Source organism: Macrobrachium nipponense, chromosome 3 (assembly GCF_015104395.2).
Source record: "Macrobrachium nipponense isolate FS-2020 chromosome 3, ASM1510439v2, whole genome shotgun sequence".
Lineage (NCBI taxonomy): Eukaryota > Metazoa > Arthropoda > Malacostraca > Decapoda > Palaemonidae > Macrobrachium > Macrobrachium nipponense.
Genome location: NC_087202.1, coordinates 99,144,808 through 99,170,205, shown reverse-complemented (window position 1 = coordinate 99,170,205; position 25,398 = coordinate 99,144,808). Strand labels below are relative to the sequence as shown.

The window sequence follows — 25,398 nt, the reverse complement described above, 5'->3', positions numbered from 1 at the left end:
ATATTTCGATTTATGGTGAATTTATGAAAAACTTTTTCCTTACGTCCGCGCGGTAACTTCCGAAAAAATCATACATGCGATTGTGGTAATGTTTGCACCATTTTAAATTAGCCGTTACATAAAGTTTTATATATGAAAATGTGCGCAATTTCATGTATAATACAACAAAAAATAATTAAAAGTTGTAGCTTTTCTCATTTTTAAAATATTTGCATATAAATCACGATAAATAGAAAAAAAACCACGTTCGGTCAACTTTGACTCTACCGAAATGGTCGAAAAACGCAATTGTAAGCTAAAACTCTTAGTCTAGTAATATTCAGTCATTTATCTTCATCTTGAAACAAATTCGAAGTCTCTAGCACAATATTTAGATTTATGGTGAATTTAAAAAAAATCTTTCCTTCCCTCCGCGCGCGGATTCTCCGCCACAAATCTCCGAAATGCGTACGTTCCATTCTCGGAATATTTGCTCAGTTTCATATTAGGCATTTCATAGAGTTTTATATATGAAAATGTGCGCAATTTCATGTAGAATAAAACAAAAAATATTTGAAGGTTGTAGCTTTTTGAATTTCCGAAATAATTGCATAAAAAAATATATATAAAAAATTAGACATTCGGTCAACTTTACCTAGTCAGATATGGTCAAAAACTGCATTTGTAAGCTAATATTCTTACAGTATAGTAATATTCAATCATTTGTCTTCATTTTGAAAGAAATTGGAAGTCTCTAGGACAATATTTAGATTTATGGTGAATTTTTGAAAAAAATATTTGTTTACGTCCGTGCGTTACGAATTCATGCATTATTTTGTGATAATATTTTCTCTGTGTTGCTTTTATCGTTTTACAATGTGTTATATACCAAAATGATCGCAATTTAGTGTACATTACAACGAAAAAAGAAGTAACTCTTTACCTTTAACCGTTTTGCGCACAGCGCGATTTGAATACAATTATATATGAAATTTCGTTTTTGCACTCATATTGCATTATATATATATGATAGATATTTTTTTTCATTTCTGATGGTTGCATACTAAACTTCAGCCAATGACAAAAAAAGGAGCCAAAAATGAACTCTTAATCTTGAAAACTAAGCGCGCTGTGATTTTTTGAAAAAAATATTTTTTCCGCTTCTGCGCTCACTCTGAAACACTTCCGGCACACGGGAGACATTTTTTTTTTACCGCTTCGGCGTTTAAGGGTTAATTGAGCATAGTAATAGTTACTGTGCATAGTTCACCCGTTCCTCATAAAATTAGAATAGCTGTTACACTTGTCAATAATCTTAGGACAAAATTTTAATTTCCAGAATTCTACAATTTTAGAAATTGGAAAAGGTTAGACATAATATTTAACTACTTCTGATAACTTACTAGCAAACTGAATAAAATAAAAAACTCAGGTCTAGTAAATGTACACTTCATGCAAACATGCAAAATACAAATGTAGTTTCATACTTACCTTTTAAATATCAGACCTGTTCAATTTCTTTAAAAGTGCTAAAAATTCTGCTACAAATGTCACTTTATAAAGGTCCAAATAAAATAGAAGTCATGTGGGAGGTGTTTATTTAAATTTGACATGTAGCCACAGTACATCTGCTCTAAGTAGAGGCATCAGCCACTGGGGAGTCAACAGTTGTCTCCTGAAGCCTGATGAAGATGGCACTTGCTGGCTCCATCACCAAGGAAATGTACATGCTATTTCTTACAAAGAAACATTAAAACTCTCAAATCCTAACTTAAAAATAAAATTACTATCCTCAATAACAATTAATAAAATACAATGAATATCTATATCAGCAGTTTTTAAATACTGCCCAGAGGGCAAATGATCCTATTGTTAAATATTAAAGAAAAATAATCCAACATTTCCATGGTACTTTCAGACAAAAATGAAAAAAAAAAATGAGTGGAGGTGATAGAGAAGAATGCATAGTACAGTACCAGAGTTCTAAACAGTCATACATAGCCATGGAGTCATACCATGGAAAAAGTGCTGTACGGAAAAAATTTCATACAACAGATATGAGGAACTGACAAAATAGGCCAATCCTTGAATTTGACCACAAAACAATGGAAATTGTCAAAAATAATTTTTCAATGAAACTAGCATACTGTCTAAGTTCCGTTCAACAAAAATTTCCTCCTCCTCCCAATGCCTCTATCATAGTGCCAGCTATCAATAATCCATAATTCACATCTTGAATGGGGGGAAAGGTGAAAATTATCAAAACTAAAAATTGCCATGCACTCCAAGCAACATCATGGCATTATGAGTTCTTGATAACCAGCAACAATGTTATTTACTTTGTCAACAAGGTTAACTCATCCAAAGGTTTGTCTATAAATATAAAGCTGCTCCACCCCTATCAATTTGGTGACACTCTATTCTCTAATGAACAACCATTTAGATAATTTGAACACATTCTAGTGGCCTTTGGAAAGTATCACCTCACTGATTAACAATCATGATGTAGACTGTAAAGCCGCCGCCTTCTCTTTTCCTGTCTGAAGGCACACAATGGACAAAGCTTTTTCCACTTTCAATCTCCATTTGTTCAGACTTGAAGATGAGATTCTGGGAAGTTGCCCATCACATAGGTTTAGGAATGGTTTGATAAAGCAATCCAGTATCTCATCATCTAGTCTAAGAGAAAAAAAAATCAAAGTTTACACATTGCAAAAACTTTTTATAACTTATTATGTCTTATATTTGAATCTATATATACATACTGTAATTCAGCTTCGTAATTCTTACAGAATCAATGTCTCTACACCAGAAACCAATTATAAATCAGAAGAGGAATAGGCAAAAAATGCTACATCACATTCAGCAGGAATCGCCACAGGAAAAACTATATACAATGAAAAAGCATTTACATGGGCTTATACCTCCACATTCAGACAAGTTCCTTAACATAAAAAAAAATTAACCATGTGAGGCAGCATGTCTTCCCCACACCTCCACAAATTTCTCAAAGAAAAAAAAAATTCTGTTAATAGACATTACTGAATAAACAGGACAATCTGCAGAAGAGTAGCAGCCAGGTCTCTGAACCTGAATGCCTCATAAATCTCACTCACTCGCCCTTTCACTATTACACACTATAAGCTTATTTCTTTGCTCTTTACCAAACAACTTGGCCATTTACACTTGTAAACTTACAGATTCCTCTACGTAGAATTTGGACACATATCCATGCGGATAAGTCAACTTCCTTTTTACAGTATTTGTGTAACTTACATTAGTCTATGAGGCTCATTATTAGTTAAGCCTGCAGCTTTGAGGAAACAAGTTAACACTTATTCTGAAACCAACCTTTTATAGAAAAAAAAATGACTGGTATGAACAGTTTTTAGATGTAGCAATTTGCCCTACTAATAACTCTACGCACTTGTCTTATGAAAACAAACCTGAAAACTTTACACTGGCGTGGGAATGGCGGTGATAATTGCTTACATGCTGTAGCCTTGGTACGAGGGCATGCCAGCACCGTAGTTAATATTGTTAGCGTATCCAGCGTTGGGGTAGCCTGGTCCCATCATGCCCGGGCCAGCTGTGATCATAAGCTGGGGCTCACCTGCAAGGGACACACACCTTTGGAGCATTGGCAATATGTGTGAAATGTTTAAAACAGTGACAGAATGCATTCATGCTACACCAAAGAAAAATTCTTAACATGAAAGTATAAGAGTACAAGAGATATGACTTTAGTTAAGGAGTGTGTAGTACTAAGTTACACTTTTACATGTATAATGAAAAATTAAAAAATTAATCTAATGAGGAATCATGAAGAAAAAAATGCATGAACACTCAAAAAAACAAAAATAATTTACCAATTAGAAAAAAAGGGTGATTATCAAGCAATAGAGCAAAGAAGTATAAAAATCAAACAGCCAGTGTAAAGGATTTACTCACCAATCATATTCATAGGTTTGCTTTCATGAGTTTCATTTTCACTTCTATTTCTTTCGACTTCTTCTAATTTATTAACCTTTGTGACATACTCCCTCATCACATTAATTAAATATGGCATAGCAAAGTCCATAATGTTATGACGCCAGGACAACTCCAAAATAACATCTGGATGCAGAAGATCATAGCAATGGAAGAGACATGCTGCAAAACAGTCAAAGTTGCCATTCTCCAGGAACCAAGAGATGAGTTCTTCAGCTGTATCAGAGTTCTTGCTCTCTGCAGCATATTCCATGGCATCCTGTTGAGACAAAATCATTTGAGTGAAGTTTATAGTCATCTGGAATTCACCACTTCCCTTTACATAGAAATATACAGACTTGAAAATTACAGCAATTCCTGCAAAACTGTTATGATCCGAAGGCATTAAAAGCTATATGTGATTCACAGACACCTAGTGCTGTGCTACCAATACTAGAAATGACCCATGTTAGAATTTCTAAGTAGTCATAACAGACTTGAATATGGTCACGTACCAACAATGAAAAAAGTGAAGAACGGTCTTTCAGTTAAGCCAAGAGATAGAAAGACTGGGCCTAAAGTTGGAAAAAAAAAAAAAAATCAAGATTTCTGTATTCAATGTATTTACACTGCTCTTTACATACTTCTAAAATGAAAACAAAATTTAGGAAATTTACAGCTGGTGGTCTTCAGTAATGGGAACCTGGCATCTATTGCATTTAATTAGGCCAGAATGTGGGGTTGACATTAAATGAACCTGAGGAAATCTGGTATGACCTATACGGAGTCTGGTTAAGATTATACTTCTTTAGACCTCACTTGAGATGATGAAACCCATGGGTACACCTCAGATTTTATATTTTTCAGCTTGTTTGATACTAGTACTGAAGACCACAATCAGTTCATCAGTCTTGATATTGTACAGATTTAACAGATTGCTATTCAGTATGTTACAGGGGCATATGAAATTGTTGGGGTAATAGTACGTGCTAATTTAGCGGCAGAATCTGCATTTTCATTCCCCTCAATTTCTACATGTGCTGGAATCCAACAGAATTTTACTGGTAATCCAGATTGGAGTTGATTGGAAGAGATTGCTCACACCTCTGATATTTTACCAAATGACTCGCGTAGCGCTATAGATGCAATAAGACAGTATAAACCAGGAAACCAAATAGTACAGGAAATTCAAATAAAAATTCATCAACTCCTCCAATCAGGAATATCAATGGAAATATGTTGGATCCCAGCACACGTGGGAATAAAAGGAAATGAATATGCAGACTCTGCTGCCAAATTAGCCTGCACTATCCCTCCAACAATTTCATATGCCCCAGTGTCAGACTGGGTAAAATCAGTTAAAACATTAATTTACCAGGATTGGAAAGAAGAATGGGCCTCGGTGCCAACAACAAATAAACTTAAAAATATAAAAACTGAAGTCTATGCATGGAGAACATCCTCACAGGAGGAAAGAGCAAAAGAGGTGATCCTAGCAAGGCTACGTATAGGACACACAAGATTCTCACATGGTCACTTGATGTCAACACCACATGCTGACCCAGTGAAATGTAACAGATGTCAAACACCCATGACAGTACAGCATTTGCTTGTTGAGTGCCCAAATTGGACCCAGGAAAGATCTATTTATCTGCGGAGTTCGGAAATGAAAAATATTCTTGCGGAAAGCAGGGATTTTTCAATTAATAAAATCATAAATTTTTTAAATAAGACGGGTTTCTCAAATAAAGTATAATTTTTTTCTTCTTCTTCTTCTTCTTTCTCAGGATTGATCCCTGAGAACCAGCCCGAGAAGAGTCTACTTGAGACTCAGAGGTCTGGAAAAACTAACCCCTATTAATAATAATATCAAATGCTGCTTGTATGGCAGAGAGTTCTGCAGTAAATACAGATATTATTAATTCATCATTCAAGAAGGCTGAAGCTCCTACTCAGTATTGTTTTTTGATCTACCTGTACACATCATGAACTGTTTCCCTTTCTTCAAATGTGTTCTAGAGCAAGATGGCAATACATCTTTGTATTAATCATATTTTGCTTAAGAAGATGAAACAAAGAAGTGCATATTTTTATTAGTTTCAGAGTCTAAGGTGGTGGTCATTCTATTGTTAGGGGGAAAATTGGTGTTATGAGAGTATTAGATACAGGTAGTGTTCAAGTTATGATAATGTCACACGATAATCTGACTTTACGATGGGGTTAGCAATCAATACTGATAAGACAATATTTTGAAAATATTTTTTAATTTCGCTCGCAACGGGTGCAGGCAGCAGTGTACCTACAATCAGGGAGTGAGAGAGACCAAATTACAATAGACTAACATTATCCCATCTTCTAGTAGAATAAGTTCAAAAACAGCAAAAGAGTATGATGAAAGTATTGATTTAACGTTATACGCATTGTGTAACGGTTTCCAGCAATGAACAACCGAACGAAAAACAACTTTTTTGCTAAGTACAACCGAATTGGATAACAACATCCATTTGGCTTGTATTTCAACCATCGTACGATAGTAAACAATTACAGGCAGTCCCCGGTTTACGACGGGTTCGACTCACGATGTTAAGGCGCTTTTCAATTATATTCATCAGCAATTATTTCCAGGGTTATGACGCATGTTCCAGGGTTACAACACCTACAACGGTGGTCTGGCAGAAGAAATATTACACCAAAATTGCAAAATAATCAATTTTTTGAAGGTTTTATGGATGAAAAATTCAATAAGAATGCAGTTTACATAGTTTTCAATGCACCCAAAGCATTTATAAGTAAGGTTTTCTTAGGATTTTTTATGATGTTCCGGCTTAAGACGATTTTCGGTTTACAACGCGTCTCAAGAATGGAACCCCCGTCGTAACTCGGGGACTGCCTTACTGTAGTTATGTTCCAAATGATGTTATATAGGAGAGGACTGATAAATTTTCATGTAATAACTTTTATTTGCTATAGATCAGTGATCAGCTAGGAAATATGCTGTCAAATTTAAACCAAGCTGTAGCTGAAGCCGAGAACTGTTCAAGCTCCTAATGACTATTATCGTGCATCACCAACAAGGATAAAGCTCAGGTAAGGCTATGCCATCAAACACAAGCATGGATAAAATTGAGAGAAAATAATTTTAATCAAAACTACTGGGCTTGAAAAGAAATTTTTTTTACTGTTGTTTTCATGCCGATAAAATATAAATAACCAAGCTTGTATTATGATGAAATAAAAAGAATATAGCAAACGGAATGACTTTTTTCCTTTTACACAAGCGTGCTCCAACACAATCTGTTAACCAAAAATATAATTTAGTTCACAACAAGACATATTAAAGTCATTTTAGACTTAAAAATATGTAGTATAATGTAAAATGACCTTGTTTCATATAAATAAATATCTAGATATTCATTTATGCTAACTAGAAGCAAGAAAATCCGCACAGAATAGAGTTTAATACAGAGAAAACTCTTATTCGCCATCAGCAGATTTCCAAACCAAACCATTGAGAGCCATGTTGTTATTCTATAATACAATATATGAGAATACATACAATATTAGTGAATACAGTGAAGTAATGTACGGTATAACTTTTTAAAAGATGCATATGTATTCATTATTTTTGTAATTATATGTAGCCATTAGCAGCCCGACATCGCTCAATTATGCATATGTCGGAACGAAGCAGATTCTCGTTTCGTGTCACATTTTTTTTTTAAACTGAATTATCATAGTCAGAATTCACTGAAGCTCCAGAATTGGCTTGTGTTGATAGTTAACGTACCATGTATGTAGTATAGAGTATACAGTAGGTTAAGCTCCTGCATTCATATGTATACGATATACCATAGTATGTGCTAGGCTAACTCGTTAGTGTTATTAAATTTCCCTTTGTACTAAATTATCATAAGCCAATAAGCATTGAACATAGAGAATTAGCTGAAATTAATAATTACCTTACAGTATATAGGCAGTCCCTGGTTATCGGAGGGGTGTGCCAATAAGTGAAAACCGCCATTAACTAAAACTCTTAGATTTATGGCGCTGATAACCAGAACTCAGCCTGTTATGGCGCCATAAATCGCATATTTTATGGCGCTAGACAAGTGCTATAAAACCAGGTTGCCAATAATCGGGGACTGCCTGCATGTATAAAGTATACTGTGTAGTGTAGGCTAGGTTACCTTATATGTAAAGATAGTACTGATTACCCTAGTGTAGACTAGGCTCCATGACATTCAATCCTGGGATTACAATTCCAAAAGCAGGCAGCTGCAGGAAATGATTCTGCTTGTAGGGAAAGGCCCCACGTAGTGTTATTAAATTGTGTTGATGCCTCAAAGGTAGTAGTCTGCCTCTGCTAGAAGATAATTTTTTTGGGATAGAAATGCACCAGTACACAAACGTATTCCTTCGTGATGCAATGCACGAAGAGTTTGTAATGTTGTTTCAGAAGCTGAAGAATATATAGGGAAGCAGCAGTCTTTTATAAATAAAACTTATGTCCTATTTAACATCAGCATGAAGTCATGTTCCTGCTCCTGACAAAGTGGGATGGTTACTTTCATAGGGCAAGGGCTTTCATGTCATTTGCTTTGATAAACTTGATGTGGGCTTTCCATCTTAAATATTGATCAAACATTATTCCTAGGTATTTAACATTTGCACAGACCTCAATTTCTGTGCAGAGGTGGAGATTGATTTCTTAGGGGACATTGATATGGGGCCTTGGGTCCTCTCTGTCCTTAGCAATGGTCTATCTCTTCTGGCTGTAAATGAATATTATGCCAAAACCAGCAAAAGGTTTCAAGCCCTCAATGCAGATATCAAATCTATATTGGCAAATGAGACAATTGGAGAATGCAAGAGATGCTGGGGTTTTACAGTCACCTTTTTGTAATCTTGGAGGATTACGAAAGCAGATGGTCAATTATAGATCTCGGCCAGGCCAACAAATTCCCTTGATTGACCTATTTCAGTATGGAAAAAGTCTGTAAGGATGTTGATAAAAGAAATTTCTGGACCCTGGAACTCCAGAATGCCTACTACTACATTTCTCGTTATCCATCCTTAAGTTCCTCTGGTTTGGGAGGATAATGATTTCATGTTCTCTACTACAGCTTGTTTATAGCACTGCACATTTTCAGAATTTTGGCAACAGATGTTAACATTCTGAAACATCCCCGACATGATCTTGATCACTTAACCATGATTTCACAAGATCTTTTAAAATGTTCATATACGGAACAAACCTTCGGTCTTAACATTAGGATAATACTAGCGCCAAGCTGGAAACCAGTAGAATTAAAATTAAACTTGTGAGATCCAGGGACTATTGGCATCTATACCAGGTCACGGGGCATGTAGTACCCAGAATGCCATCAGCGTCCCGTGACCAACAAGTTACTTTCCTACCACCTTTGAGATAGGACGTGATTACTTTCTATCTGTTTTAAAGCCGGTTTTAGTTTGCCCGATTTTATTCATTTTTCACTGTTTAATTTTTCTTTCTCTGGGTGTTTTCAGTGTGGGTGTGATCTGATAGGTGTGTGTACGTTGTGAGATGGAGAATTTTGCTTCGCCAACGGGAATTTCTTCCGGTTCTCGGAAGAGACAGGAAATGCCCTGGAGTGAGTGGGTTTCATTGTTCAAGATTTTTAACTTCGGTGTCTACAGATCCTCATCCAATGTGTAGTGGGTACAGAGAAAACGTACGTACTATTACTAATCCTTGTTCAGTTTGTCGTGGTTGGTTGGTGGAACAGTGGAGGAAGTTTTATGAGAAAGGGCAGTATGTACAAGAGAAAGGAAACGACGCCATCTTTGGATGACCAAGCGCCATCGGCTTCTTTTGTATCGGCAATACACCAGACTGCTCCATATGTTTCATCATCTGCTTTTGATTTTTCCCATACTCCGTCAGTTTCTTTGCTATTGGAAACTCCAGGAGGGGTTTTGGCAATTTTATGCATAATTACACTCTGTCATTCCCGGCAGGGGGGGGAGCATCGCCATCTATGTTCCAAGTGCCGGCTCCCGATGCACAGAGAGTGGAAGGAACGTGGGCAGCGTTAGGCCTACCAGGCGTACCAACCTTGGAGGGGTTGCTGTCTCATTATATGGCGTCCGATTCCAGCAGGGCCCAACAGCATTGAATGTTCCTCATCCCCCTTGTCTGCACTTTATGGGAGCTAATGCCACGGCAACGTCAACATCATCAATGTTTCCAGTGATGCAGAACGTTGGAGGTGGTTTTGCTGTACACGCAGGGCTGCAAGAAGCAGCTGCAGTCTCTCCCTACAAGATTGGTGACGTCACAACCCGCGTCACACACTGACATGGTAGACGTGATGACATCACAGCCTACTGCTTCTCTATCTACTTTGTTGCCTCCTGAGCAAAATACACTTTCTGACTAGTTGGTACACACTGTCATGAAATTACAAGATCTAGAGGAGAAAATAGTTAAGAAAGACAAAAAGAAAAGGCGTGAATCGTCTTCGTCTTCTTCCTCTAGCTCAGCGTTATCGGAAAGTTCGATGCGTTGGAGGATACGGGACTATGTGAATGATCCTCGGGCCAAGAGGAGAAGAGTGAATTCTTCATCTTCAAACCAGGACTGTTACATCCCGGTCAGCAACAAATTAAAGAAGTTAGTGGCTGGTAAGCTTAATGCCAACGGACGAAGCCGTTTACAAGAGTCCGACAGAGCGAAAGCGTCGACAGTCATTGGGCGAGCGGCCGCAGCGGAGATGCCAGCAGAGACGACAGAGTCTGAGAGAGACTACACTGCCGTTGGTAAAATCAACGATGAGTGGGAAGAGTTCTACAAGGAATAAAGAACAGATACAGGTTTCGCCTGTAAGACCTTTTAAAATACGGAGAAAGGATGAGAGAGCTCCCATTAAAAGGTCGAATAATAAAGACTTGGTAGCCTCTTCTAATACGTTGGTGGAAGACTTTGTTCGACTCAATGAGGGATCAAGGCCGAATTCCCCAACCGTCGTTGGAGATGATGTTAATAGAGATAGAGAGGAAATTAGCTCGATTTCGAGAAAGCCTTCATCTTGGAGATATAGGCAGCATTCTCGCTCTAGATCTGCGAGCAGAGAAGGAGTTAGGCTGTCTCGTTCTCCTACTGACTATTCGAGATCAAGCCGTCGGCGGCCATCAGAGATCAAAGATGCTGCGGTGGTAGGGTTGGAGGGCCATGACGCACCCGGATGTTTGTCAACGGATAGGAGTGAGCTAGCATCTCCTGTGGCTGAACACAGTACGTTAGAACCGGACGAAGGAGAAAACCAAGAGTTTCTGGCTTTGTATGCGGAGGTGATTGATTTGATTCGTCAATTCAATAACCTTTCGGGGAGCACTGAGACACCTGCCAGTATACTTCCTCCAAGGATTGACATGGTGTTTGGATTGAAAAAGGAGGGGTCGTATGAATTACCTTGTTCAAGTCATGCGGAGTCCGTTTTACAACACGTAAATGCACGGATTGCTGGAAGGGATAATTCCTTAAGATTGAAAAGATTGTTTAAGTTTATTTCCCCCCTAATGATGAAACACAGGAAATATTATACGACACCAATAGTTCCTTTGCTATCCAGACAAATTAACCCAAATGTGGTAAGGTTAAGACCTGGATTAACCTTGGATCAAGTTAAGATGGAATGCCCTTCGATGACTTGCCAAGAGGTTGCTACGTTGGAAGCAACAGCTTCTTCTGTCTTTCAGACTGCTGCTTGGTTAGATCTTTGGTCAACAGCAGTGGCGAAAATTGCATCCTCAAAAGTAACGAGAAAAGTTGTGGATGAGTCTATGTTTATCAGATTGCTACAATCAGGTTCCAAAGTAATTGCGTACTTGACAAATTTAAGTGACAACTGACAAATTTAAGTACCAATGTTTGGGCAAACATCCTGTTGATGAGTAGAGATGCAGCTTTGGCTAGATTAAGCCGCACTGTTGATTTGGATTCCGTGCTAGCAATGCGAAATGGGGATATCCTAGAATCAGTAGTGGACGGCAGACTCGACTCCTTTTCCATGCCTTCTCTGGCAGAATTTGTAGACAATGACAAAGAAGAAATGCTTCTGTGTCCCATCCGGGTACTAAGAAAGTACTTAAGAAGGACAAGATATTTCAGGCCGGGGTGCTGGAGGCTGTTTTGTAAGTACAGGATGGAACAAAAAGGAAGTGTCCAGGAATACAATATCATGCATACATGACAGAAGGCAGAGGGTCAAATAGCCGGGAGAGGGCTAGAGCTCATGACATCAGGGGCTTGAGTGCTTCTTTGGCATTCAAGAAGAATATGTCTGTGGAGATAATTCTGAAAGCTGGTATTTGGCAACGCCAAACAACTTTCACTTCTTTTTATTTAAAAGATGTTGCCCATAGATCCTTGGACACTTTCTCCTTGGGTCCAGTGGTAGCAGCCCAGCAAGTGGTATAGCTCATCCAGTACCCCTGGCAGGTCAGTTTGTGTCTAGTCTAAGATGAAGGTATGAAAGTAGAATGAATGAGATGACTGGTCTTTCTTCTTTACTACTTTCTTTCTACTCATTTACCTATGGGCATTATGAAGGAGAGTACCATCATGAGCTGGAACGGACTAGATGCAGGTGAGGTGGTCACCCATACTGTAAAGACAATCTAGAGTATAGTATACTTTTCAGTAGCAACACACTCCTCTCGGTAATAGGGAAAGAGGGGTGGCAATAGATCCAGATACAAGGGACAGCAGTGGTTTAGGAGCATGGAGAGTTCTCCATCTTCCGTAATGTAATAAACCATGGTATCGTACAAGCACCTAGTGAGGGAAACCAATTGATTCTCACATATCTTTGGTTATGGGTTTACCCTTAAATGCCTATTGGACGTATTTTACGTCGACGAAAATTGTCTGTTGGGTTCTTAATTGACATAAAATATGTAGACGCTAAAAAATTTATTTAAAAATTTGTGGAAAAATAGTTATAGGCCTACTTGGCGAAAACTTTTGAATCACGCACCTTGAGGGATGCTGGGAGTTCACAGATCAAGCTGTTGTTTTGTTTACAAGTGTTGCGCAGCCGCGCATGAGCGAATTGCTTTCTTCTCGCACCAGCAAGCATCAACGACGCGTTGTCCGAGAGCGATCTTTTGCCGCAATCGTGTTTTGCCGAACTTTTGCGAGTGTGAGTATTTGTGGTGGTACAAGACGTACGTTGAGATGTCTGAACGTTGAATGGAGCGCGAAAGGCACGTTTTGCCTGTCGGTAGGGATCGTGCGAGGCGTATTTTGGACTTGGATGCTGGAGGGACCAAGCATCCAAGATGACCCAGCTTCTCAACGCCGTGTTGTGCGGCCTCGTGTGGCCAGAAGTGTCGGAGGACTACATCATGTGCCTTTTACGACCCCTAGGAAGCATCGGGGTGTCCTGAGGAGCATTCGTAGACATTTGGGAGGCCTCCAACCAAAGGACACTGATGAATAATTGTTGGAGCTTGATCGAGAGCAGGTCGCAAGTCCTCATTTTGATGGCAGTTGGTCATCTAAAGATGAGGACATCACTCCTGATGTAAGTGATGATGAATATTTTCCCCCAATGTCCGTACGGGAGTCACAGGCTGAAAGTGAGTTAGAGTTTAGTGGTTTTAGTGCCTATGAGGGGGAGTCTGAGGAGGAGGAGGAGGAGGAGTTGTCAAGTTTTGTTGTTGAGGAAGAAACAGAAAGCGAGGGCGAAAGCGAGGGCGAAGGGCCAGTGGGGGGGGGTGATGATGATGATGATTTGAGCCGTGCCCGAGCACATGTGCTTGCGCACGCACGGGCCCGTAGAAGGTTGGAACGTAGCGTCAGCCTAGGTGAAGGCCGTTTGTCCGAGAGTGATGAAGGGTGGTTGGAAGACCCCACCCCACCTAACATGCACCCATTCACGGCAGCACCTGGGCTCACCGTACCTGTTCCTCTAACAGCTCTGGGGTTCATTCAGCTGTTCCTGACGCGGGAATTGCTGGAATACCTGGCAGCAGAGACGGCGGACTACTCTCGGTACTGCTGTGACGAACTGCGGACGACGTCATATCACTGGTGGGGCTGCAACCTCACAGACATGGCACATCTTTTGGGGCTCACATTTTTTTTGGAATGATGCCTGCTGCCGACGTCAGGCAATATTGGAGGCGGAATTCTTTTTTAAGTACGCCCAATGTGCCAGCATTATGGCCCATGATAGTTTCCTGGCGTTGGACAGGTATTTCAACACCTTCAACCGAAGGGCCATACCCCGGAATAACTCCGACCGCCTCATCTTTGTCCGCCCAGTGTTGGATTACATTCGTGAATGGTGCCAGTTTCCTCATGGCTTCTGCAAGAACCTTTCTTTTGGATGAGGGGATGATGCCTTACAAAGGACGTCTTGGCATAAAAGTGTACAACCCCAAGAAGCCAAAGAAATATGGTGTAAAGTTATTCTTTATTACAGAGTCCAACACTGGATACGTCGTGGACTTCTCTGTGTATTCCGGGGTCTTCCCCACGCTGCCTAACACAGTCTTCAGTCTTGTGGATCGTTTCTGTAACCAGGGATACCACCTGTTTATGGATAATTATTATAACTCTGTATCCCTGGCCCAGGAACTGTATGAAGCAGGTGTGCATGTCAGTGGTACTCTTCAGTTGGTGCGAGGGACCCCAAATGTCCTAAAGAGGTTCGCTAGCCAGCCGCAACATCTGACAAGATGAGACACACAGTGGCGGCGGAAGGGAGATGTCTTCGTCATCTGTTGGAAGGGGTCCGACTCGTCTCCATGATTGCAACGAGTCATGAGCCCACCCAAGAAGAGGTCGTTCAGCAGAAGAAACATCGGCAGGTCCGAGTTATGTATGAGGAGTTTCTTGTCGAGCGGCCTACCGTCACTGGGCACTACAATAGGCACATGGGAGGAGTTGATCTCTTTGATCAACTCATCCAGTATTATCCCTTCGCTAGGAGAACCAGGTGGTGGACATAGAAGCTCCTCAAATACATACTTCAGTTGGCCCTCCAGAATGCCTACATCCTCTACTGTGGGAACAATTCGGACCTCCGGAAGTTGTCCCACATCCAGTTTCTCGAGGTGGCCAGGAATGCCCTCATCAACTTTAATCCCGATGAGTGGCCTTCCATCACCGCCCCCTGCCCCCCCCGAGCTCCAGATCTGCCCATAGAGGAAAGGGCAGATGTTGGGAGGGCCAACCTTGGTCGTCCTGCTCCTGCTGCCGCCCTTGATGATCAGAGGAAAAGATGCATATTCGTTATGTTTGTATTTCATGAGGCAGTCTCAGCACCTAGCCTAAGAAACCAATACCCAGACAATGGTGCTATAAACCCTACTGTGTGAAACCTAGTTATGAATGTATTTAACAATCGCCGTAAAACTGAAATGCTGCTAACTAATGGAAACGGTAACCACAGGAACCCCGTACTTCATTTTTGCTGTTTTAGTTCAAGTCATGCGGACCTCTTGTTCACCAATCTTGCTGGAACTTCAATCTCCAGTATTACAGGATACTAGGCGAAAAATTTTGAATCACGCGACTTGAGGGATGCTGGGAGTTCACAGATCAAGCTGTTGTTTTGTTTACAACCATTACCCAGGCGCACATGCGCAAATTTCTTTCTTCTCGCACTAAAAAGCATCAGCGACACATCTCACAAATTCGTTCGTCACTTTGTTGTAATTTTTGCACAGTTTTATATTAGCCATTCCATAGTTTTATATGAAAATGAGCGCAATTTCATGTAGAATACAAAAAAAAACAACCCATGGTTGTAGCTTTTATCAGTTTTGAAATATTTTATATAAATCACGATAAGTGCCAAAATTTCAATCTTTGGTCTACTTTGACTCGACCGAAATGGTCGAAAAATGCAATTGTAAGCAAAAACTCTTACATTCCAGTAATATTCAATCATTTACCTTCATTTTGCAACAAATTAAGTCTCTACCACAATATTTCGATTTATGGTGAATTTTTGAAAAAAACTTTTTCCTTACGTCCAGGCAGTATCTCTGCCGAAAAAATCAGACATTCTTTTGTCAGTTTGTCGTAACGTTTGCACCATTTCATATTAGCCATTACAAAGTTTTATATATGAAAATGTCTGCAATTTCATGTAAATACAACAAAAAAAACAACCCATGGTTGTAGCTTTTATCAGTTTTGAAATATTTTCATCAAAAAAACAACCCATGGTTGTAGCTTTTATCAGTTTCGAAATATTTTCATATAAATCACGATAAGTGCCAAAATTTCAATCTTCAGTTAACTCTGACTCAACCGAAATGGTAGAAAAATGCAATTGTAAGCTAAACCTCTTACATTCTATAATATTCAATCATTTACCTTCATTTTGCAACAAACTGGAAAACTCTAGTACAATATTTTGATTTATGGTGAATTTTTTTTGGAAAAAAAAAAAAAAAAAAAAAAATTTCCTTATGTCCGCGCGGTAACTGCCAAAAAATTGAGAAATTCTTTCGTCAGTTTGTTGTAATGTTTGCACCGTTTTATATTAGCCGTTACATAAAGTTTTATTTTTTAAAAGCTTTTATCATTTTCGAAAAATTTGCATATAAAACACAATAAATATAAAAAATTCAATATTCAGTCAACTTTAACTCGACTGAAATGGTCGAAAAATACAATTGTAAGCTAAAACTCTTACAGTCTAGTAATATTCAATCAATTACCTTCATGTGCAACAAACGGAAGTCACTAGCATATTTCAATTTATGGTAAATTTTTTAAAAATCTTTTTTACGTCCACACGTTACGAATTCATTCATCATTTTGTGATAATATTTTCTGTGTTGCTTCGATCGTTTTACAATTTGTTATATACCAAAATGATCGCAATATAGTGTACAATACAACTAAAAAAAATTAACTCATTAGCTTTAACAGTTTTGCTCACAACGTGATGTGTGTACAATTATATATGAATTTTTTTTTCGCGCTGTAATATATTCCAATATTTATAAATGATATTTTTTTAATTTCTGATGGTTGCATACTAAACTTCCAGCAATGATAAAAAAAAAGGAGCCAAAAATGAACTCTAATCTTGAAAACTGATCGTGCTGTGACTTTTTGAAAAACTTTTTTTCCGCTTCGGCGCTCACTCCCGAACCCCGCCAGCATACGGGAGACAATCTCGGAAATACTAGCTCGGCGTTTAAGGGTTAATTGCAGAAGTGTTCCTCCTTTCCTTATGATCTAACTTAGGGAACATAGAGAAGACATGTATTAACCACAAGACTTAGAATGACCAATAGTAGTGGCCTCTAATCATCAACAATTTTTACTTTTACCATTTTCTTTTGATTGAAAAAATAATTAAAACTAATCACAACCCAAAAAGCACTAAAGTTTAAACTATTTTACCATTCTGTACTGCCAGCCTTATCTGTTTTCAAAAATTCAAGGTAAAAATTCAAGAAAAAAACAGTTGGGAGAGATTTACAAAAAGTAAATGGGGGAAAAAAAAACAAGGTAGGTAAGTGTAGGAAAAAAGTAGCAGTCACAGTATACAGTATTATCCACCAAAATATGTATCCTTATTGGAACAGAATGTATGGTTATGCAAATCTAAAAAAAAAATTTCATACCTTAAACAGCTTATCTTTCTTGCATAATTCCACTGACTGTTTCCATCTATTGTTGCCTTTGTACAAATATGCTGCGATGCGGCGGAATTCAATCAAATCATGCTTCTCTAAGGACTGTGCAAGTGCAATGTTGTCGAAATGGTCAAATGCATCAATTGAGGTTCTCAAGCCTGTATAATCTTCCTCTTCTATAAGTAAAGAATTCAGAGCCTCATTGATAGCCTTGTTGTTTAAGGACTGCACTGACCTTAAGTAACCTTTGACCAACTTCAAGTGATCAACCTGAAAAGAAATTTGCACAGGTATTTACTCATCTAAAACCAGAAATTAATTTGTAAGCACTACCAACTACAATGTCAAGTCAAATGCACTCTGTATGGACAACCTATACTGCCAAAAACTGTCACAACTTGCCTTTGAGAAGAAATTGACAGCCCTGGTATGATCCATTCTTGGTGATAGGACCATCAGTAGGTCATTCAAGAGCATCGGCTTGTAATCCAAATAAAACTGGATGGCTTTATAGTATAATTCGATATTGGCAACCTGTAAAAAGAAGAAAATTAAAAAGAATTTTTAAAAATTACAAATTTTAAAATAATTTGTATTTTTCCTAACATACAAACCTGAGGTCTTTACATATGGGAATTAAAACTTTCTGCAAGGTGGTTATTGTAACAGTTGCCAAAGGTAGGGGCAGAAGTACTGTCTACCTAGTCAGTGCACGCTCAAATCCATGCAGTTTACCTTTTGGTACAGGGACGTGAATGAGGGGTGGTAAGAGGCAGGCCCTTTATGTACAGACCTCAGGTTTGTATGTTACGAAAAATGCAAATTATTCTTATATTTGTCGCTTGCTCCTACATGAATACAAATCCATGGTCTTTACATATGGGACACTTACTTTTGGAGGGGGGGTAGGGATTTTAAGTAAATCTCTGAGCTGACTGGTAGTTTGGCTCACCTGGGTACTCTCTTCCTGGCCATGAAAGAGCAAAGGATGGAGACAAGAGATGTTCAATTGTCAGACTTCTGGCCATTTCAAATTAAGGGAATATAATATTGATTCAAAAAGGTTTGGTTGTACCCAGTGTCGGAGACTATATAAAAGCTAAGAATAACCAACTGGCTAGTTTATAGTTAAGTACCTCTCTCCCTTTGCTTGAGAGAAAGAAGGATTTGTATCTACAGATCTAAATAGAACTAGATTATAGATAGGATACTCAGTCCTCTAGATCACCAGCATGCACACCAGTCTATTAATAATGTGACAGCTCATTCACTGATCCTATGTCCACTGGAAGAGGAAGGAAGACGAGAGAGGGAGGAGGCAAGTCCCACAAACACCTTATCCTTGTAGCTGCACATCCTTATGTGAGATGCAACCTGGCTCCTCCTAAGCTAGATGAACTATAAGACTTGAGCAACCACTATATGATCCAAGGAAAAGAAGTCCAAGGACCTATGGGCAACATCCCAAGGTGAAAGGAGATGAATGTGATCTTCGTGATTACATTGCATCCTAGTACTAGACCAACAGGTTCTTCCTGAATGCGATGGACAGACCGACGACTCTGGCCTTGTGAGATCTTGCCCGAAACATACCGATGTCCACCAGGAAATTAGGGGGTATGCTTGTTTGATCGTCTCATTAGTTAGAGTATGACAATTTGAACACCATTTCTTGGGCAACTCGAAGCTGACAAAAGAGTTGTTAGCACAGGGTTGACAGACTAGTTTTATGTAGGCAAGAAAGAGGTCTTACTGTCATTGCTGCCACATAACCATAGAAAGAGAATGACCCATCTCACTGAACCTTCAAAACGTAGAATGAGTATGCAGATCAGAACAGCGCCAACTTCACAAAGCTGAGAAAAGATCTATGATCTAGCTTCTAGCTTCTTCAGAGGTTGAAAGAACTTCCAAAAGTCAAGGTGCCATGATCAACTGTCCTTATCTCCCGACATGATAAAAAAAATGGTTGTAATTACATCTCTCCTGCTGTATTGAATGTACTTCTATCTGCTTGTGTGCTTGCACTGCCATAGAGTAGATGAAAGGATACTAGGCCCCTTTGATGACCATGGCTTTACCATGGTGGTGTTGCTACCAGCGTTGCCGTTCTTTCTTCACAACAGTGGCTTTTAGCAGTGTTACCATACGCAGTTCTGATTTTCAAAGAAATCGTAGTCGGAAGCAAACGTTCGTGAGCTTCAATTCCGCTGTCCTCTCAGGTCATGAAGGCACTTTTTAGGCAAGTGCTTCACAAACTTTCAACAAATGTTTTTTCACATACTTAAGAGGTCAATGATATTGTAAATCGATATACAGTAAATTATACGTTTTCTCATTCATTTTAGACCTGTCACATAATAAAACATAAAACGGCAAAGTGAAGAATTTTTTTCTTCAGTGCCGTGGAATTTTATTCCACAGCGACGTGGCCTGTGGTTGGAAAAGCCACGGAGGGTTGCCAGATGTCACCAGAAAGCCACACTTTTCGACGAAATTCCTCAAAACGGCAACCCTGGTTGCTACCATACTGAGAAGTGTCTATCTTGGATCCTGAGACTCTTGAAAGACTAACAAGAACTGAGTTTAACCTCCAAGAAAAGTGTAGGAGCTTGCCACCATGGTCAATGTTCCAAATGAAAATTCTGAGGAGGTTAGTAGTGTAAAGGTGTTGTTGCTATTAAAGGAGTGGCTATTTGGACACTGAGGCTCCTGAAACTGTCTTAAGAGCCACACAATATTCTCTCATCTGGTTGTGGATCAACTGATTATTGCAGCAGCAATAGTAGCTACTGCTTACATCTCCTTCTCCTAGTCCTCAAAGGAGTGTAACTACAAGTCAAAAGAAACAGTGTCCTAGACATCACTTCTTGACCGAGTAGGAACAAAGAACTAACTTTGTTTGGAGGTATCATTGATCTTTTGATGAATTGGGCAAAACGACAGGAAGTTGTGAGCCCACGAATTGAATCATGGCTGCACAAGAGCTCTCCTAGGTGCCAACAGCATCTGAAGTTTCTAAGTCACTTATCCAAGTACTGACTAGTCCCAACGTTTATGGCCATGGATGCGAAAAACGTCTCCTAGACATCAACGGAATCTGGTAGTCCAGGGGGTCACCTATCCAAGTACTGTGCTGACCCTATCATTGCTAACTTCGTTGAGAAGCGATATTTTCAATGTGGCACAGCTGGTATTATGCCATGGTCTGCAGAGGCAGATGCAAATACTAACATCTTCAGAGTTTTGAGACTAAAGGAGTAATTGAATGTCTTCCTAGATCGATCAATTCTTCGAAGTGTCAAGGTGTACAGAAAAATTGTTGCAACACTGACCCTAGTGACTGAACTTGTCTGTCATACATCCCTCATTCTGGAATGTGTCCAATTGACCGCTCTTCTGAGTGCGCTACTGAAAACTCATGCAACTGCACTATCAATGGAAAGCACACCATAAATAGAGGAGATGATAGGACACCATGCTACCGTTTCTTAACAATATTATGGAAAGCCTATAGGTTATTGAGGTGCAGAATAGGCTGGGTTAGACTAGGTTTAGTTGAGGCTAAGCTAGGCTGGGAATCTAGACCCTTGCAGGACAGGTAATTACTGTCTGGTTTGGTAAGGTTAGGCTAGAACTAGTTAGGCTAGACTTAGCATCCACCCAAATCTAACCCGACCTAGTCCCTTGTAGAACAAGAGACTTCCTCCTGGTTAATATCATTAGACAAATTCCAGGATAATGAAATGCAGGACTGTAAAGTTAGACTAGGACTAGTTAGGCCTTAACCTACCTAACCCAACCTAATCTCTTGAAGTGTATTTGAATGCCGTTCAGTTGGTGCTTTGAGGCACAAAGTATCTCTGGAGGGGAAGTGTGTGCAACACCCAAAGGGGAAGGCAGTTGTCTCAATATTAGGTCATGTCTTCTCATCTCTCCGAGAGAAGTTGGGAAGGAATAGGGATACCTTGTCAAAGGACAGGACTCCACTTTTTCATCTTCCAGAATTAGCCTTCATCCTTATACTCACAATAGTATTGCAGAAGAGAACGCTGAGGATATTGAGGAGGAGCAGGCCTGATCCGTAGATCTACAGAGTCAGAACATTCTGACTGCACCAGGAAAAAACCTGCATGATCAGAATTGATGGACTCCTGTTTTGCTTCAGAAGCGTAGGGCGGTATGGTTCTATCACTATAAACAAAACCAATCTGTGGGTGAAAACGAATCAGGAATTGTTAGATATCCGTGCTACAAACTGTAACTACCTTGGGTCAGAGAGTTGAAGGTGAATATTAATGTAGAAACAATACCTTGGCTCAGGGAGTCCGAGGTTAGTTAATATTAGTGTAGCAAAATCAAGAGTTAATATTCAAATGTGAATGATGAAACGAAATAAGAGATTTCTTCCTAACTGAAAAGTGTCAAAGTCTCTAGCTAAACACAAAAGAAAGAACATCAATTCCTGTAAAGGGGCTGTACAGGCCTGATTGAACTAATTAATTTGATCTTGAAAAAGACCCCATGGACTTATATTATGAAGGACTTAAAAGTTGGTAGAACAAACAAGCTTACTTGTATGTAGATGATATGGTAACGTCCTACATGATCAAAAGGCATTGCACAGACATGCGGTTAATAACTAGAACATGGTTGTCACCACCTCATCGATATGTGCACGGCCGTGGGTGTGATTAAGACGACTGTGGAAGTGATTTGGACAGTTGAGGACGTGATTCAGTGCCATTCTAGAGGTCCACTGAAGTTCTATCAGTGATCTTTGCTTGACAGAATAAATGAGGTGGTGATTGAATGAGAATCGGTGTTCCTACATGGCATGAACATGGCCGATCCCATTCTCTTCTCAGCCCTTCATGTGAGTGAGGTTGATGATACAGTCCCGGACACGCCATCTTGAGACAACTTCCACACCCTTGCAACGGTTGTGTGTCAATATATAGCTGTACATTCGTTGCCATGTCTGCAGCTGTGCAAACTTGAATGACAAACTCAAATCTCTCCAATGAGAGCGAGAACATGACAAAGAGACACTAAGGAGCGAGACCGAATGGCCGTCTGGAATGAACTAACTGCACATACTTGCGTGTCTTCAAAGACATGCAGCAGGAGATGGTCCTGACAGATGACAGCTGGAATGATGATCAGAGGGTTTTCTGGTAGCGCATGAACATGGAGGAGTTCTGCAAAGATGGTGATTAATGTCACAGATACGTGTGATGAGGTGACATGGGCCTAGGTTGGATACATGTCTGCAATCGTGCTAAATATCTCATGTTCATCATAGGAATGAGGTTCCCACAAGTAAACAGCTGAACTCTATCAGCAACCTTGTCATCCATTCTATGAACACGAATGGGGGATCAGGGGGAAGGCAACACTGGTGTACTTTCCAATACATATCTCTGTAGATTTTCCAATCACCAATCTCTACTACTTGGAGTAAAATACCAATGGACAAGACGTGACTGGAAGTGACATCCCTTCATCAGCGAGATGGCCGCGCTGGAGCACAGGAGAGCCATGGGTGTGATCAGATGGAAAGCAAATGATGGAGGAGAATATGGAGATGGAGACCTGCGATGCTGCTTCATCACAACACAGGTGAATGCTGAAAAACGGTGTCAACACTTGTCAAACATTGTTTAAATAAGAGCAACAAAAGACGGAGTGCCAGAGGTTACCACTGCATAAGTGGCTCCAAACCTCTGCGAAAGATACACTGTTGACAGAACGGGAGGAGCAGCCACTACTACGGAAGGGGTTCCAAAGCTCTGAGAGGGATACACTGCTGACGGAGCTGTGGTAGAAGCCAAGACCACTGAAGAGGCTCCAAAGCTGTGCAAGGTAAATGCTGCAGTTGTCAATTCCATTATGGAAGGAGTTCCAAAGCTCTGAAAGGGATACACTGCCAACAGAGCAGGGGTAGAAGGAGACCACTGAAGAGAATCCAAAGCTGTGAGAGGTATTCAAAACAAAAATATTTCCTTATCCCTCTTCCAAGACTTCCCAAGTTGTTAACAATATGGGTGAGGCATGGAAGAATAGGAAGGGATAAAAACTTCCAAGCAGCAGCAAATGGAGGAAGAATGTATAGATGGAACCAGGAGACTGAAGTGGCCATTGGAGATACTTGACAGTCTCCACCCATGAAGTGATAGGGACTTCACCGACTGGTGGAACCTCTCCATGTGCGGCTGACATAGTAGGTTGTTCCATGGGGGTAACACTCTGGGCACGTCTATTAGGAGTCCCAGGAGGTCAGGAAACCATTCTGTCTTTGACCATAAAGGAGCTACCAGAGTCATTCTGAGGTTCTGAGACCGCATTACCCTGTTCAGAACCTGATGGATTAGACAAAATGGAGGAAATGCATAAACGTCCAGATTGTCCCATGGGTGTTGTAGCACATCATCTGCTACTGCGTCTACGTCTGGGACTACCGAACAATACAATTCCAACTTTTTGTTGTACCTGGTTGCAAATAGGTCTATGATCGGCCTTTCCCACAACATGAGCATCCTGTCCACTACCTGTTGGTGCAAGGACCACTCCATTCCTAGGATCTGATCCCTCTGGCTCAACTTGTCGGCCACTATGTTTCTTTTTCCCGGAATATATCTGGCCCTGATGTCTACTAGGTTCTCTACAGCCCACTGATGAAGTTGAACTGTCATCACATGTAACTGTCGAGAAACTAGACCACCTTGTTTGTTTATGTAAGCTACTACTATGGTGTTGTCTGACATAAATACCACTGATTGCCCCTTCACCCTCTCCCTGAATTCCGTAGTGCTAGAAACGCTGCTTTTAACTCCAGCACGTTTATATGGAGTTCTCTGTCCTCGCCACTCCATTTTGCAGAAACCACAAGCTCCTCCATATGGGCTCCCGAACTTTCTAGTGACGCATCTGAGAACAACAAGAGATCTGGGGAGGGTTGCTGAAGGGGAACACCCACTGTCAGATTGTCGTCCTTCACCCACCACAGCAAGTCTTCCCTCACTTCTGCCGACAAGGGAATCTGCTCGTACGGGTGATCTACTATTGGTAACCAAAACTCCTTCATCCTCCATTGTAGAGATCGAAGGTGTAGCCTCCCTTGTGGTAATAGTTTCTCCAAAGAAGTTAGAACTCCCAGTACTACCTGTCACTGTTTTGCTGGCTGTATTTGTTTTTCAAGAAAGGCATTCACCACTCGTTTGCATTTCTCTACTCTCTGGTCTGTTGGGAATACTTTGGCTTTTATTGTGTCTATAACCATTCCCAGATACACCAGCAGTTGACTTGGATCCAACTGCGACTTCTCCTGATTTATCACAATACCTAAGCTGTGACAAAACTGTAGAAGGGTCGCCCTGTTCCTGAGTAATTTCTCTCTGGACTTTGCTATCGCCAGCCAATCGTCTAGATATCTTATTAGCCTGATCCCCTGAGCATGCGCCCATGTCGACACGAGAGTGAACACTCTTGTAAAAACTTGCTGTCCTCCAGCCAGTCCCCGTTGGCTTTGGAAACAAGGAAAATCCTGCTGTAAAACCCCTTTGACTGAATGGATACTTGTTCCACAGCCCCTTTTTTCATCAATCTTCACTTCCTCTTGCAGAATAAAAGCCTTCTGAGGTTCTTGAGCATAAGCCAGGTGAGGTAATGGCTTTTCTGTCAGAGGTGGGGATACTTCAAACGGAATCAAATACCCGAACCTGAGAACATCCACCACCCACTGCTCTGCTCCCAGTTCCTGCCACACCTTCCAGTGATTTGCCAGGCAACACCCCC

General features: G+C 40.2%; 1 protein-coding gene across 1 annotated transcript in view; it reads right to left on the bottom strand.

The window, feature by feature from the left end:
- Positions 1–1,560: 1,560 nt before the first annotated feature.
- Positions 1,561–25,398, bottom strand: part of LOC135221913 (clathrin heavy chain 1-like) — a 106,091-nt gene continuing 82,253 nt past the window's right edge. Inside the window, exons 22-25 of the mRNA XM_064259929.1 lie at positions 18,004–18,135; positions 17,590–17,871; positions 3,931–4,228; positions 1,561–3,592 (exon numbers count right to left, since the gene is read on the bottom strand). Of these exons, the coding sequence (XP_064115999.1) occupies positions 3,468–3,592; positions 3,931–4,228; positions 17,590–17,871; positions 18,004–18,135 (837 nt within the window). The 3' untranslated portion in view covers positions 1,561–3,467. The remainder of the gene's footprint in view (positions 3,593–3,930; positions 4,229–17,589; positions 17,872–18,003; positions 18,136–25,398) is intronic.